The following is a 15,176-nucleotide window of genomic DNA, read 5'->3' as shown; positions in this document are numbered from 1 at the left end:
CGCCCGTGCCCGCCCGCGGCCGGCGTCGAGGCGCGCACGGACAGCCCGGCCCGCTCCACCCACGCACCGGAGAGACCCAAGCCCGGATTGCCCCGCCCCGGCGACTTCCGTCTGCGGCGAGCTACGCCCCGGCTCGCCCCGTCGAGGCGCGCGGCCAGAGAGGCGAGTTGGGGTTCGCCGGTGCTGGCCCGTTCGCGGCCGAGGCCCCGCCGCGGGCGCTGCCCCGTGCGCTGACGACGCAGCTCGACCGCCTGGCTCGATGCGTGGCCAGTCGTGGCGCCGGTGCCGTGGCGCGGCTTCCTCCCGGCGGAGCTCCTCACGGCGGTGAGTGCAGGCGGCGCCGTGCTCGCGGCCGACAAGGTCGACATAGTGGCAGCCGTCGCGGAGCTCGTTTCGGCGGCGGCGAACTCCGGCATGGACGAAAAAAAAGGACCATCACAGATGGACTGGAGCCTCCATGCGAGGAAGACGGCGGCGGTGCGCCGGGCGAGCTCTCCCGCCGGTAGCCATGGAAATCACGATGGGAAAAGAAGCCAGAGAGAGACAGAGGAGAGAGATGGTATGCTTTTGTTTTGTGTCTCTGTCAACTGGGCCATATGCGGATGTGGAAGGACAGAAACGGACGTCCGTGTGTGTCCTCGTCGTCCGTGGCCACCCAAATCCTTCTTAAATTTGGTCGAGGTTTGGGTCGTGCCGGACCTCACGGGCGTCCGTTTTGCATTTGCGTCCGCGCGTTGGAACAAATTTTTACCCAAAAGGACAAAAGCGGACGGTTTAGGTACCCGCGTTGGAGATGCCCTCACATGCATAGGGATGCTCATTTGTGGGGTCCGCCAGCTCACCCACTCATTGCAAAAGATTCTCTTCTTGAAATACACCATTAATTCTAAAATGAGTATAACTTTCGCATAATAAATGTAAATAAAATTTTGTTTGCATATTTGACTTCCTCCCGACGAACTCTTCAAAATGAGTCTAATATTTAATTTTTTTAAATGGATTTCGTGAACTGTATCTATAGAGTCATCTATTGTTTGCGCATGTAGTCCGTATGCCATGTTCATGTAGTCCTGCAAAAAGTACTGCTGGATTTATAAAGTCCTTGTCAATTTTTCATATGGTACATGCAGTAATGTTAAAAGGACTGTTACTTTTACACACATGATAGTTGTAGATTTCTTTTTCATGTGGGGTCATGTTGGACCGAATCTCGAGGAACACAACTATAAACAACGGCTATGATATCAACCGCGCCCCATTTCATAAGCGCAATCTGCGGGTCGACGACGACAGTGTATTTTTTCAAAATAATCCAGGAAATAGTTTGCCTCTCTAATTCTCTTTCTTCCTTCATGCGGTCGTGATTTGGCTCTAGAGCTTGTGTGCACGGCCGCGGTTGCTCTCGGCAAACATGGCTTGGTGCGAGCAACAGCGCTGGAGCGCGGCACGACCGGCCACCAGCATGCGGCAAGCGCCTCGGCCAGGGCACGTGCATGCACACACGGCCGTGGGCACGCTGGGGAGGTGCTACCGGAGACCAGATACTACTCGAGCAGGGCCTGCAGGAGCCAGGAGGTCATGGGGCGAGGCAACAATGTAGGTGTTGGCCTAGCGGGCTGCTGTTGTGCGATGCACATCCAACGCGGCGACAACCAGCGACATGACGCCATAGAACTTCATGATGCCGCTGCGGATGACGATTTCGTGCACCATGTCGTCCCCGTGGAAGCTGGTTGGGGTGCGACGCGACAAAGCTAGGTGGGGCGCGACTGTCGCGACCCCGTTAAATCGACATCGTCGCGGTGAAGCTCCCGTACATAGGCGCGCCTGGTTGGTCCTAGCGTAGAGCGAGGGGTTGAAAGCGGAGCGGCAATGGTCGACGGCGTGGGGAGAAGGGGAGCCAATCACCTGATCTGGTGTTGGAGAAGACTAGAAGAGGAAGGGGATGGGTGGATTGATTTCTGCACATCCAAAGTGTAGGGTTTTTTATTTTGTAAAACAGTACACTGCTAAACTCACCTGTGTGGGCTAACATGTGGGTCCAATGAGCGTCACATCAGCAAATACGCCGTGTATCCTGAGCCAGGAACCGTATATGAGCAAGAAACTCATCTTTAGTTGTCGTAAATTGGTATTTTCGACGTACAATGACCAATTTAAACTCCACCATCAAGTTCGAGTACCTGCCATGTATTTCACTCAATCTGAAATACATCTCCATAAATCACGCATTTATAGCGTGTCGTCCTGAACCAAAAGCCCATCTCTCTCTATCACGAATTCACGATTGGAGGCAGAGCCTCTCTGCTTCTGTGTATTGCATTGCAACAGTTACATGATTCTTGTGAGGGTGTTTAAGCTGACACTCAAGACATCATAACCTGGAATCTTTCTGAATCAGCCTACAAGTCTTTATTCGAAGGCTCAACTTTTGCCCCTTGCCACAGTTCCATTTAGGATTGTTGGAGGACCCTGAAGTGCAATTTTTTTGCCTGGCTTGTTTCCTTGGATCGGTGTTGGACGGCAGAGGGACGGTGACGCCATGATTTATCCGATGATGACACATGTACGTTCTGTTCTGTGATCAAGAAGTTTAGTCCATCTTCCATTTACTTATTCAATGTTCTTTCTCCCAACAAATCTGGCACAATATTTTGTCCAAGCTGAACCTGCTAAGTTGCATGCCACGGGCTAATGAGAATTTTAACACCTGTTTCGCTTCAGCCGCCGTCGGTACTAGCCCTCCCCTGCAAAAAGATGTGAAATCACTTATCTTGCTCACCATCTAGCGGCAATGGAAGACTAGGAATGAGGTGATTTCAAGAAACTTACCCCAAAAGGCAGGATTTGCTCGTTTCCATTCTTGAGGAAGCAAAGTTATGGATGCTAGTTGGTGCTAAGGCACTTCGTCGCCTACCCTGCACTCCAGGACCCTAGATGGCATGTTAAACTAGAGCATGCCAGGCTAACAAATGTTAGCCTTGTATAGCCTTTCTCTTTCTTTTTGGTTGTTCTTTGTTTTCTTTAGTTGTCCTTTCTTTTATGTTCTTTTTGTTTGTACCTTGGCTACACTCTTGTTCTGACCGTTTTCTTCGTGGTTTCTTCTAAAATACAAAGACGCACGCTTTGGCGTGTGTTTGAGAAAAAAGATTGATTTATTTTCTATGGTTTGTCGGTACATTTATGATGCCACAAAATCATGTGTTAAGTTAATGAATTTCTTTCTCTGATTTTTGAAATTATTAATCGGTGTACCCTACAACTCATGCTTAGCTGAATCTCTCTTTGAAGTGCAAGGTATACACGCCGAACCCTGAATTCTGTTTCGTATAAGTATTTACTACAAACATATTCTTCCTTCTAGCAGGTCGCAAGAGATGGCGAGAAAGAATCTAAGCAGGAGATTACAAACATGAATACAAAAGCAAAATACAATAGTGCTTAGAGTTTGGAGTTAGGGTTTTCGGCAATATTAAAAGTTGGATCCAGTATCCTCTTCTGAATCATGATGCTGGTGTGATTCATTTCAGACACGGGTACAGCATCCACATAGAAGAACACTGCCAACTTCATCAATGGGTTTTCATTTAGCATATGATATGTATAAATATTTCATGTGAAAAACAGAGATGAGTTCGTTTCTATTTATGTACAAGTATCAAATGTGGATATATAACATTTTGAGGAGTCTACCGCCTACCACAACAATTTGACATCACACAAAATTGCATGTCATCTTACATACTGATCTCAGATATTAAAAGGAAAAATGTGCCTGGCTTATCTCCCGCTTAAGTAAGACCGAGACGACCCTGACACTGAAGGAGCAGAGTGTGTGGATAGCAAACTTGAATGTTCGCCTTGTTTGATATCCTCAACACCCTCAACATTCAGAAATGGGGGATCACTCAAAACAATCTCGACATCATGTTTGTGGCTTCTCAGCAACTCCACAACCTTCGTCATTGTAGGCCTGTCACCAGGGTTCGCCTGGGCACACATCAACCCAATCTGCAGGGTATGCAAGACCTCATCCCTGATAGTATCTTCATAGATGCTCCGATCAACAACCCTCTCTACTGTATTGTCCTTATAGTGGTTCCATACCTTGGATACAGATAAGATATTTACATAAGACACTGGCTCAGACTTGACATAGTAAAAGGTCTGCAACACTATGTTACAAAGTCGAATAAGAAACTTCTGAAAACAGCTATGCTTTCCTTCACCGGAACCTAATCTGTAGAATAACCATGCAAGAACCAAAATAGGAAAGGCATCCGATGGGACATATCCATGAACTTTCTTTCTTTTTTGTTTAGGGCAAATGAATTTTCTATCATCAAAGAACCTTTTTTGTGCAATCAATACAATCATTTTCTTTCAAGAGTTTACTATGAGCAACAGTTTTTGCCTTGTAATGCATTGCAATCCTTTGATTTTAGGACGTTGACGGTTTAACGATCATACCTGCTTTATGAAACTTACAGTGCCAAATGAAGTGCAAACAATTCAAGCATGAGATCAGTAACTTGAGAGCAGTACCTTTGTTAACAACGCCTGTCCTCCATGTGAACCAATTGAGCCGCTACATCTTTTTCCTGTTACAATCTCGAGAACAAGAATGCCATAGCTGAAGACATCAGCCTTCTCCGTAAGATGGCCGTGCACCACATACTCAGGAGCCATGTAGCCTCTGCAACAAATTTATTGAATGAGCAAAATATCTGAATTCTGCTGTTGCCACATGACATGACAGTGAAACGAATAATGTGGCAAGACCAATGGTTTAATAATATAAAGATTGATCTTACAAAGTTCCAGCAACACCAGTTGTAAGATGAGTCATGTCCTCCGCAAAAGCTCTTGCAAGACCAAAATCTGTTATCTTAGGCTTATACTTATCATCCAATAAAATATTACTAGCTTTGATATCTCTGTGGATAATCCGTGTTTCTGATTCCTCATGTAGATAAGAAAGTCCCTCTGCTATGCCTTGAATGATATCAACCCTCATAATCCAGGTTAATTTCCTGCTACGACTTGCATCTGGGAGGATACTACAGGAAAATTAGTTATATGTTTTTCAAAAATATAGTTAACTGCAGTAGAAAATTGCAGTGATGGAAGGCATTTCAGCGCTTTAATATAGGATTGTTTACACCCAAGGCACATGAATTGGAAGGGGTATGACGATCCATCCATGCATATTAAATAATGGTCAACCATGCGTAGCATAAGCTAATGTGTTCACTAAAAATGCAACAAATTTCAAGGAAGATAACCGGGAATTGTATACAACTAAACATAAAACATATGCAAATCAAGCAAGAGGTTTACCAAACAAGAATAGCTCAAGGCTCTTGTTGAAGTAGTATTCATAAACAAGCAAGCTCTCTGGGCCATTCACGCTGCACCCAAGCAACTTAACTAGACTCTTATGACGGACTTGACTTATGAGTTCGACTTCGTTGAAAAACTGATCGACCCACTCCCTTGTATTTAGGAATAGCCTCTTGACAGCAACTTCTTTTCCATCCGGAAGAACAGCCTACAGAGCACGTCACATATTAGGACAGACATACTTTGTTTCTCCCCTAGTTCTGAAACAAGTCAATCGAAGATTTCAGATAAATTAAAAACACATGCATACCTTGTATACAGCTCCGTTGCTTCCTTGACCAAGTTTGTTTGCTGGATCAAAATAATTGGTTGCCTTTCTTAACTCTTCATATTTGAAATTTAGACTAGATTGGGCAATTCTTGCAGAGACTCCATCTCCATACATATCTGTTGTTCATCGTAATACAGCTTGCAAAAATTATGAAGAAGACGAAGAAGGTTAACAGAGGAGTAAATATTTTTTACAATTATTAAACTAACCTATGAAGGATTTTGACTGTTTCTCCCGCCTTAAAACTCCCTTCTTCCAAGCAAGAAACGCAATAATGAGAACAATTATAAAAGCACCCAGAAATGAACCCAGCAAAATCCAGACGATGCCATGGTTTCCTGCACAAAGAAGAGAAGTGATCGTCAGTATTACAACAAAAGCAAATGGATGCACGATGATGAGTTTATATTCAAATCAAGATCCATAGTGGCGATATGTGGATTAGTCATGCAAGTCTGAGATCATGAAACTTTGTGCGTTTTACTTCCAGCTCTGCACATAATCTAAGAAAAAGCTTAAACGGAGAATTATTTGACAGTAATCATACAGAAGAAGTCACAACTGGTTTGGTGAAAACAAGTGGCTACTTTGTTGCCGGTTTTTGACAAACCTGCATTCCAAATGACAAAGCAAGACCTTGGTTAGGTTTGAGCATCTCAGTCAACAAACTGAGCCATTCTTTCCCTAACATTCTACGAAAAGTAAAAACATGACCAGGAGCTGAAAACAGTCAAAATTGTATGGCACTGGAATGTGAAGGATATTCAAATGATCCCTGCCCTGGTCTGTCTCAGAGCTTGTCCAAGTCCACGTAGATTATTAGCACGCGAAGGAATGATTAAACTTTGAGGTACTAGGAATTTGGAGTACCTGCTGATGACCCGGACCCCGCGGTGGCGTTGACATTCCAGAATAGGCGCGTGGAGTAGCGTAGGTAACATCCGGTGTAGAGCGCGCGCCCCTCCGTTGCCGGCGCGCACCCGGCCGCTGCTCCCGCCGCGGCGCGGAGGCACTGGGCGCAGGCTGTGGTGTTGAGGCTCCCCCAGCACTGCGCGAGCGCGAACGCCCGCGCGCCCCTCGCGTCCGCGGACCCGACCGCGAACCCGTCCCCGCGCGCCGCCGCGTCGGTGACGTTTGCCAGCGCTGCCCTGACCGCGTTGGCGAACCCTCGCGGGTTGGCGGTGTAGTTGGTCCCCGAGCCGCAGACGGTGGCGTCGGCGGGCCCGACGGCCTCGCCGAAGAAGGAGTAGTTGGCGTAGCGGCCGAAGCAGCCGTCGAGGAAGAGGCGGCCCCCGACGCGCGGGTAGCACTTTGGGAGCAGCGACCTGACCTCGGAGAAGCAGAGCTTGCAGTCGAGCGGGGAGAGGTCGCGCAGGCACTGGCCCAGGCCGAAGACGGTGTTGGGCCCCGCGGTCCCCACGGCGGACGTGCCGAAGCCGAAGCCGTTGGCGCTGACGTTGGTGTTGAGGTCGTCCATGGAGGGGACGAAGTTGTCGGCCAGGACGGAGCCCGAGACGGCCTCCCCCGGCGCGCAGGACTGGCCCGCCACCGCCGTGCGAGGGTCCCCCGCCGCGGCGGCGCAGAGCGCGCACGCGAGGGCGAGGAGGAGCGCGCGCGCGGCGACGCCTGGGCGCAGCCGGTGCGTTGCCATGCTTGGAGACGGAGCGCGCGGCCGCTGGGAACGTTACGGTCTCAACTTACGGGCGGAAGCGGGACGGGACTGGATCCTCCAAGCGGGACGAGTAGGTGGGTTGAGAAATCCGGTGGCGGGCGGAGACGGAGACGACGTGTCTAATGTGACTTGCCCAAAGCCAAAAGGAGGCGGCGGCTGGAGCAACGATCGCGACCGGCGCGATTGGAATGGGAAATCGGGGAAGAGGGGTTTTGCTTGCTGGAATTGGGCAGTGGTCAAGCTAAGCTAGACACGTCAGTTGTGAGGCGCGAGCGGTCGCTGTTGGGGAGGCCAGAGGCGAGGCAAGAAAGTCTCGCAAGCGCGCGCACTCCATGCTTTCGGCCGCGCGAGGTGATCAATGCGCGGCGTGCCGATGCCGACCAGAACCAAAGCGGGAGCCACCGTTACGTGCCGTGCCAATAAATGACACGCCACTCCGTCAATACTTTTTTTGAGAGAACGTGGTACTTTATTGATCAAGAAACATCATTACAAAGTTCATCCTCAATGAGTGCCGGGACAACACCAACTGAAAAACTACAAATAAAAGACTCGGCGCTATGCTACCACATTCGTTTTACGACTAGAAAAGCTGAAAGAACAGGACTCGAAATCTGTCGCCATGACTCCGATATCGGCGATCACCGTTCCCAAGTCCGATCGATCGTAAACCTGGGATGTTAGACGTTGGATCATAGATAAGCAATCTGAAACCAGCGCCACCCTGGTCACTCCATGCTCCTTGGCCACTCCGCCAATATTAGGATAGTGATTGCTTGCCCGCGCCAAAGCCAGCCATGTAAAAATTTGGATGATTGGATGTCGGCTCTTTTTCGTGGTCTAGCATAGCGCGAAATATGAACCAGGCGCACTGTAATTGATCAATTGGCCATTTTCTAGAGTTCATGCTCAGCCTATGTAAAAAAACAGACATTGAGAAGTTATTCTTATTTTATTTAAAGTACTATTTTATTATAACAATTTATTTTATTTGGTATCTTTTGTTTTGAATGGTAATGCATGTGGGCTTGGGGAGCTTCTATATATTATTTAGAGCACTATTCTTGATCATATCATAATTTCTATCTTTGTTTGGTATCTTCTTTTGTCTAATTGGTACATTCGTTTGTTTAATTGGTTTGTTGGTTCATTTGATTGCTTGCTTCATTTGTTGATGCCTCTTCACCTTGTTATATTTTTTTAATCTTTGATTCTCGGTATAGTTTAATTCTCCAAGTATTCGGCATTGGGTATGTAAATTTGATTCTACTCACATTATGAGAATATATTGGTCTTCTAATTTTTTCACTCATTCCCACAATTGTGTTTAAGGGAGTTTGCTTTTGTACTTAAGTTGTTTCCTTGCATGGTTTAATATTTACCGAAAATTTCACTAGGCTTTCATTTCCAATATATGCACAATTAAATTCAAGTTCATCCACTCGTGCATATATTATGGACGAGTTTTCTCTATGTATTCAACTTGTTTTGTTATTTAAATTCCTTATATAAACCCTCTTAAAGAGATTGTCATCAATTACCAAAATGGGGGAGATTGAAAGTGCATGGAGCCCCCATGTCTGGTTTTGGTAATTATTGAAAATACATATAGGCTAATGTTTGCATTGAATTATGTTTGTAGAATCGGTCGACAATGCTCGAACCATATGTTGTCTTTAAGGTTGAAATAATAATATGAAGTGATGAACAAGGAACTAATCAAGGAGTTATCCAAAGATTGGTCATGAGAGAAGATTGAGCCTATCACAAGTATGTCCCGAAGAAGAAGATTGGACAAGCCCTCATGTGTATCTTTAAGGCATCAACAAGATGAAGAAAGAAGAAACGATGTGCAAGTTCAAGATGAGCTATCTCGTAGAGGTCACCTTCGTTAATCTTGCCATCCATATGGTGATCATGGATATGTGAAGATATGCCGAATAATAAGATCTCCCATAGTGAAGTATGGGAGAGCAATCCGCGAGACTTCATCAAGCAAGCACAATAAAGAAAGGTGTTCCATATTGGTACGGTCAAGATCATTATCATCTAGCTCAAGTGGAATGTGCAAGGTTAATATTTGTTGTTGATGGGATTTTTTCTTACCGGTCTCATGGGGTAGTTGGGAAACCGGTTTATAGGCTAGATGGTTGTACTATCAAGAGGGCTCTCGAGTGAGTAACTTGATCGTATCGTTAAGAAGAGAGCTCAAACGTTGCATGACTTGCATCATATTTCTTGGTTGCTATTTGCTTCTTATCCATGTGATGTTTTATATTTTGTGGTTATTCCCATGACAAGCTCGAGTCATCAAAAAAGGATTTACAAGGAAAACTTAATGCATTTTCAAGGTTGGAGGTTTTACCGTTACTCTTTTATAGAGAGGTCAAACCTTTTCTCATTTTAGTTTATTCTCCATTGTTGTACTATGATGGTTATTTCCATGATGTTGTAGAGCTCGTTTCTAGCTTCGACATAGCAAAAGATCATCAAAATCGGAGTTGAGATCTCAAGTTGTGATTGTTTTTGTTTTGTTGTTTCTGCCAGTTTTCTGAGGGGCGGATTATCCCGCTGAGGGGCCAAATATCCGGGTAGTGTCGGATTATCCGTCTTAGGGAAAAATATCCACTCCAAATATCCGGGGGGGGGGTCTACCCGGAGTTGTGCCATGTGCCCGGATATCCTAGGTGCTTCCAAAAATTCCATGCGAGCCGAAATATCCGGCCCGTGGGTGAAATATCCGTGGTAAAAAGTTCCATCGGTTGTATTTCGTTGGGGGCTATAAAATGCCACCTTCTTTCCCCTTGGGCTGTTTTGTTCTTCCATTCTCTTACCTCCTTTGTTTACTTTGAAGGGCTTGCCCTTGTTCTTCATTCCTCCCATGATTTGTGCATATATTTGAGGAGAAAGAGTGAGGATATCTAGATCTACACTTTGACCAATTAACTTCTTCTCTTAGTGAGGGGAAAATATTAGCTATAGATCTTGGAGAAATTTGGTGCTCTCCTTGTTTGTTCTTCCTCTCTTATTCCCTCAATAGCTTTTGTAGCTTTGGTGGAAATTCAAGAGTGAGAGACTTGCCATTGCATTTGGTGCATCGGTTTGAGTTCTCTGCATTGATACATGGAGGTGAAAGTTTGTGAGATATTTCTTCGGGTGCTTGTACCGAGAGCTTGTTCCTCTTGGATCTTTGGACCCTAGACGGATTGGTGATCTTAGTGGTGTTCTTGAAGCCTCCAATTAAGTTGTGGATATTGCTCAAGCGTAAGGTCTTTGTGGCGATTTCTTCAGAGCCTCCAATTAAGTTGTGCAAATCGCCTGAAATTTGTACATGTTTGTGACCGCCCTTAATTGATCGAGGACTTACCTTTTGGTGGGAAGGATCGAGGTACGGTGAGGCCTCTTCGTGGAGTTTGGGGTGATTTGGCATCCACACGGCTTCAATGGAGAGTAGCACTCACAAGAGTGTGAACTTGGGGATTCACCGTCGTCTCCGCGTGTCTTGATTATTTTTATACTCGAGCTATTTACTTATGCACTTCACTTTGTGATAGCCTTCGTGTTTGAAGTTATATATCTTGCGATCACATAGTTGTTGTCTTTCTTAGCATAAATTGTTGGTGCACATAGGTAAACCCTAGTTATATAGGTTTTATGCTTGAAAAATTAAACACTAGTTTTATTCCGTATTTGTTGAAGCTATTATCGTAAAAAAAAATAAACCGTCTATTCACCCCCTATAGGCGGCATATGTGTTCTTTCATCGTCTTCCTGGTTTGGTTAAAAATGACACGCGCCCCCTCCTTGTCAACATCTGAGTAGCAGCGCACCTAGGATGTTGCTTGCAGATCGGCGGTGAGGTATCGAGTTCGTCGGGGCCACACATACAGCCTCGCCAAAACGGCTAAGTCCTAGGAGAATTATCTTACAGTATGTTTTGGCCAATTATAAGTGGATGTGTGACGCCGATGAGAGCGGCGCCACACATCATGCCACGTCAGATGGGAGAACAGCTCAGCGTCGAGGACGCCATGTAGGCTGGGAGAGTGCCGCCGCCGACACGGGCGCCACACAGTGAGGTGTGGCGCCGATGTGAGGAGCGCCATACAAAAAGGTTAGATAGGTGAAATAGTTTGCCCGAGAGATCAGTCTGTACTATAGTTTCAGAAAATGGTTATTTTTGTGTAAATCGCCTAAAATCGAGGGTGAAGTGCGGGCGTGGGCGAGCGGAAGGAGTCGTGGCCACGTGAGCGAGCTGGGACGCAGCGCAGGCTGCTTTGTGCAGTGGCGATGCGAGGAAAAACCGAGTGCAGCAGCAGCGCAGGTGCAGGTGCGGATCGCGCGCGGGTGCCACGCTGGCCAGCGCGTGCGTGCGCAGGAGGAAAAGGGAGTGGCAGGCCAGCGCAGGCGCGGTCAACGACCAGGCGGATCACGGCAGCGCGAGGACAAGAAAAAAGGAGCATGGATGAATCGAGCCAGGGAAGAAAGAAAAGAAAAAAAGGCCGGCCGCTCGGTCCATCTTTATGGAATTTGCAAGCGAACTAATGTTTTGGCTGTTTCTCTTTAATTTCTTTTGGTAAAAAGCGCAGCAAACTTTGAGCCTTTTTCTGTAAAAACTGAGTAAACTTTAATCATTATCGGGGCAAAATATTGGACAGAGAAAGATAGACGCAACATCCGGAATATTTTTGTGGCGAACAAAAATTGGTAGAAACGAAATGGCTAACGCCGAGCAAAAATCGAGCCACCTTTGCAGATGCGGAATAGAGGGAATCAAAGGCGGCATATGGTGGCGAATATAAAATGGATGAAAGATATCAAACGAATGGGATGCAAGACAAAGGTGATTTGAGCCAAAGAACCAAATAACGACTCCGACCTCCTCTTAATAGTGTGGGGTCTTATACTCAAAAAAAAAGAACCGAAAAGAGGAGACTACCTTGTCATGCTTCACCTTCGAGCGCTCCTTCGAACTTCGTCTCGAGCTCTTCCTCTCTCTTTTCGCATCATGACCCGACACGATAAGAGGGCGAGAAAATTAATCGCGTCCCGCTTGACCTTGATGACAGCGCTCATGGTTCATTCAAGCCGGAACACTTCAGTTGATTGCATGCTCTAGATCTTGGTCACCAATACTCAACTCATGAGCCTTGGAGGATTGTGACACCGACTTCGAGCCAAACCTTCTCTCTTGACATCAACTATCTTGAATCCAACAAATGGAGTTCAAACAAAACCTATGGATTATTCCTTCAAACAAAAACTCAATGAAAATATTAGTCCATAGAAATTATCATAAATTACCACAAACACATAGGGGCAAAGTACCCTTACAGTGGTACTACTTTCGAAACCACCAGGGTTAGTTGTACTACCTCTTGGGCAGCGGTATCGCCGCCCGGCATGGAACACACAACAATATGTGACTTTGGAACATCCCTCTCTCGACCAAAACTGGGGGAGGTTGTCGAGGAGTTTTTAGGTTTTGTGCTCGTGATCTTGATCTTGATTTCTCCACAACATTCCTTAGTGTGTCCCCTCTTGATAGTACGGAGCTACCTAAAACAAGGTAGATAAAAACTCGGAGACTCCGTCTTCTCTTAAAACTTTTGGGGGGGCAAACACCAGTCTTGTGTCGTTATATATGTCATCTACTACACTTCCGCAGTTGGTTAGTCCACTAAGAGCATTATCATCAATACCTAAATACTTAAGAGGCAAATTCCCTTTCAGCAAACTAATCTAATATATTTCTTTACTTATCATATAAATCTTCGGAAAAAAATAAAGGAAACATAATTAGATGATCTCAAGGACAAGTGTAGAAAATTTCTCCACTTAGGATAAATGGAGAAATCTACCTAATATTATCATGAGCGCCTCTCTATTTTGCGAGGTTCTACACACACATTACTATGACATCGGAGGCAACATGGAAAACTTCCTCTACGCACAATACTAGGACGCGATATGGCCGTTTTCCTCCGCGTATGGTAGTACGATGACAACGGAGACATTGTCGGCTTCCTCCGTGCATGCCAGATGCCCACCATCCTCCGCGAGCCAAGCGCTAACGATGGCGTCCAAATGCCCGCCACCCTCCACGCATGCTTGGATCCGAAGGGGATATCATATCGATTAGAATCGGGAATGGGGTTGTAAGTGAAAGAATGAGATGTTGTTAGAATCATGATTCTACTATACGATTCTACGACTTTGCGATCCAAGTTGAGTGGAACGATTCAAAGATTCTTCTAACTAGAATCTAAGAGTTTACGATTTTGAAATTTAAGATCTTATGGTTTACGATCTTAGCATAGAGGTTTCGATCCGATTCAGAATCACGATTTTGACAACTATGGATGCAACATAGTTTATTGAGGAGATGAAGACCATATTGCTGATACGTGTATTTTACATCATCAATATAGATACTTATATGATTAGTTTTGAATGATATTTGTCATGATCAACCATTATTTATGTCTTTTAGTTGATTTATAGGACTTTCCTACAAAGTCCTATTTAATTTCTGGGAGGCAGAAAACCTCCTTTTTCGTGATTTGTTGTTTTAGGGACCTTCTGAACGCCTAAAAATCGAAGGAAAAACACATGATCAGTTTTTCATCAAGAGAAAGACCGTGGGCCAAAAAAGCATGAGATTGGAGCCACGAGGACCAAATGAGGCCAGGTGGCACACCCCCTCTGCTGGGTGCGCCAACCAGGCCCATTTGAGCCTCGAGCACCATCTCGACCCCTCCGTTTGACATTACCTCCATGTCGCCAGAAAAACTACGCCATAATTTTCCCAAGATTTACAGAGGCGGAAGTGGAGGCGAAAGTCCTCTCCTAATCCGGGAGAGTGCAGATTCTACGGACACGGAGCCTCGATGAAGGGGAAATGGACGCCAATGTCATCACCACTCCTCCTTGGCATAGGGGTCTCTCCATCAACATCTCCACCATCACCATCATCATCAGCATCTCCATCTCCAAGATTCATATCATCCCCCTCATAGTTCGTGATTTATTGAATCCCGGATATTGTTTAAGTGCTATTTGCATGATTGTGATTGGAAACTTGTCTTTATTTGGTGGAGAGATTATATTTTCAAATTGTGTTGTAGTCCATATGCATCTGATCCATACCATGTTTGTCACTTGTGAGTGGATCCCCATGTTTCTGAGGGCATAGGATAAATTGGCTATGATTTCCATATAATATGCAATGAGTATTTGATCAAGTTTTTATCTTTTTTGTGGTTCTATGATGGTTTTATGGGAACGTCGAGTGCATATTGCTTCACCTATATGGGCTCATAGGGCTGCACTTTGATGTAATGATCAGGTTTGGAAGGGACGGAATGGCAATGTTTTCCAATACTTTGAGTTGCATTAGAGGGATTTATGTCGGGAACCAATGAACTAATTGATATGGTGGGACATTTATGTCTTAATGATTCCTATACGTGCTCACGAAAATGGCTCTAGGACCCATTATAAGGGGTGCATTTGCTCATATCGATGGCTGCACATAATTTAGGCTCCGCCCTAAGGGAATAAAACTTGACAAGATATTCACCATTTTGTGTAGAAATATAAATGCTAAGTAAATTCATGCTGCCCTTAGGAACGCTTGTCACGTATAAGTTCACACAAACACACACTTGAGCTTGTCCTCACTTCATAGAGGATTGGGCTTTGTCTCATTGAGAGCATTTACTTATTGCTATTTACTTCTTGCACTTTATTTTATTGCAAACTACACACCCAAAACACCAAACCACTGCACCATTTTTATTGTTCCACTTGTCAAACTTATGAACCAAT

At 45.4% G+C, this 15,176-nt stretch overlaps 1 protein-coding gene across 1 annotated transcript; it reads right to left on the bottom strand.

The window, feature by feature from the left end:
• Nucleotides 1-3,550: 3,550 nt before the first annotated feature.
• Nucleotides 3,551-7,325, bottom strand: LOC124663639 (cysteine-rich receptor-like protein kinase 2). Its single transcript, XM_047201311.1, has 7 exons — nt 6,545-7,325; nt 5,884-6,012; nt 5,654-5,790; nt 5,341-5,551; nt 4,815-5,049; nt 4,546-4,696; nt 3,551-4,107 (listed from the first exon to the last, which is right to left on the bottom strand). The coding sequence occupies exons 1-7, from the start codon at nt 7,323-7,325 to the stop codon at nt 3,781-3,783; spliced, it is 1,971 nt and encodes a 656-aa protein (XP_047057267.1). The 3' UTR covers nt 3,551-3,780.
• Between the last annotated feature and the right edge of the window lie 7,851 nt (nt 7,326-15,176).

Source organism: Lolium rigidum, chromosome 6, assembly GCF_022539505.1.
Source record: "Lolium rigidum isolate FL_2022 chromosome 6, APGP_CSIRO_Lrig_0.1, whole genome shotgun sequence".
Classification (NCBI taxonomy): Eukaryota; Viridiplantae; Streptophyta; class Magnoliopsida; order Poales; family Poaceae; genus Lolium; species Lolium rigidum.
The sequence above is the reverse complement of the archived record's forward strand: the minus strand, read 5'-3'. Positions and strand labels throughout refer to the sequence as shown.

What these genes read in the sequence shown, in the direction of transcription:
- LOC124663639 (XM_047201311.1), bottom strand. Translation starts at nt 7,325, where the DNA reads ATGGCAACGCACCGGCTGCGCCCAGGCGTCGCCGCGCGCGCGCTCCTC. An exon ending in GGGGTCCGGGTCATCAGCAG is followed by an intron (nt 6,013 to 6,544) that starts GTACTCCAAATT and finishes TTCTTTGTGCAG; the next exon opens with GAAACCATGGCATCGTCTGG. An exon ending in GCAACGGAGCTGTATACAAG is followed by an intron (nt 5,552 to 5,653) that starts GTATGCATGTGT and finishes CGTGCTCTGTAG; the next exon opens with GCTGTTCTTCCGGATGGAAA.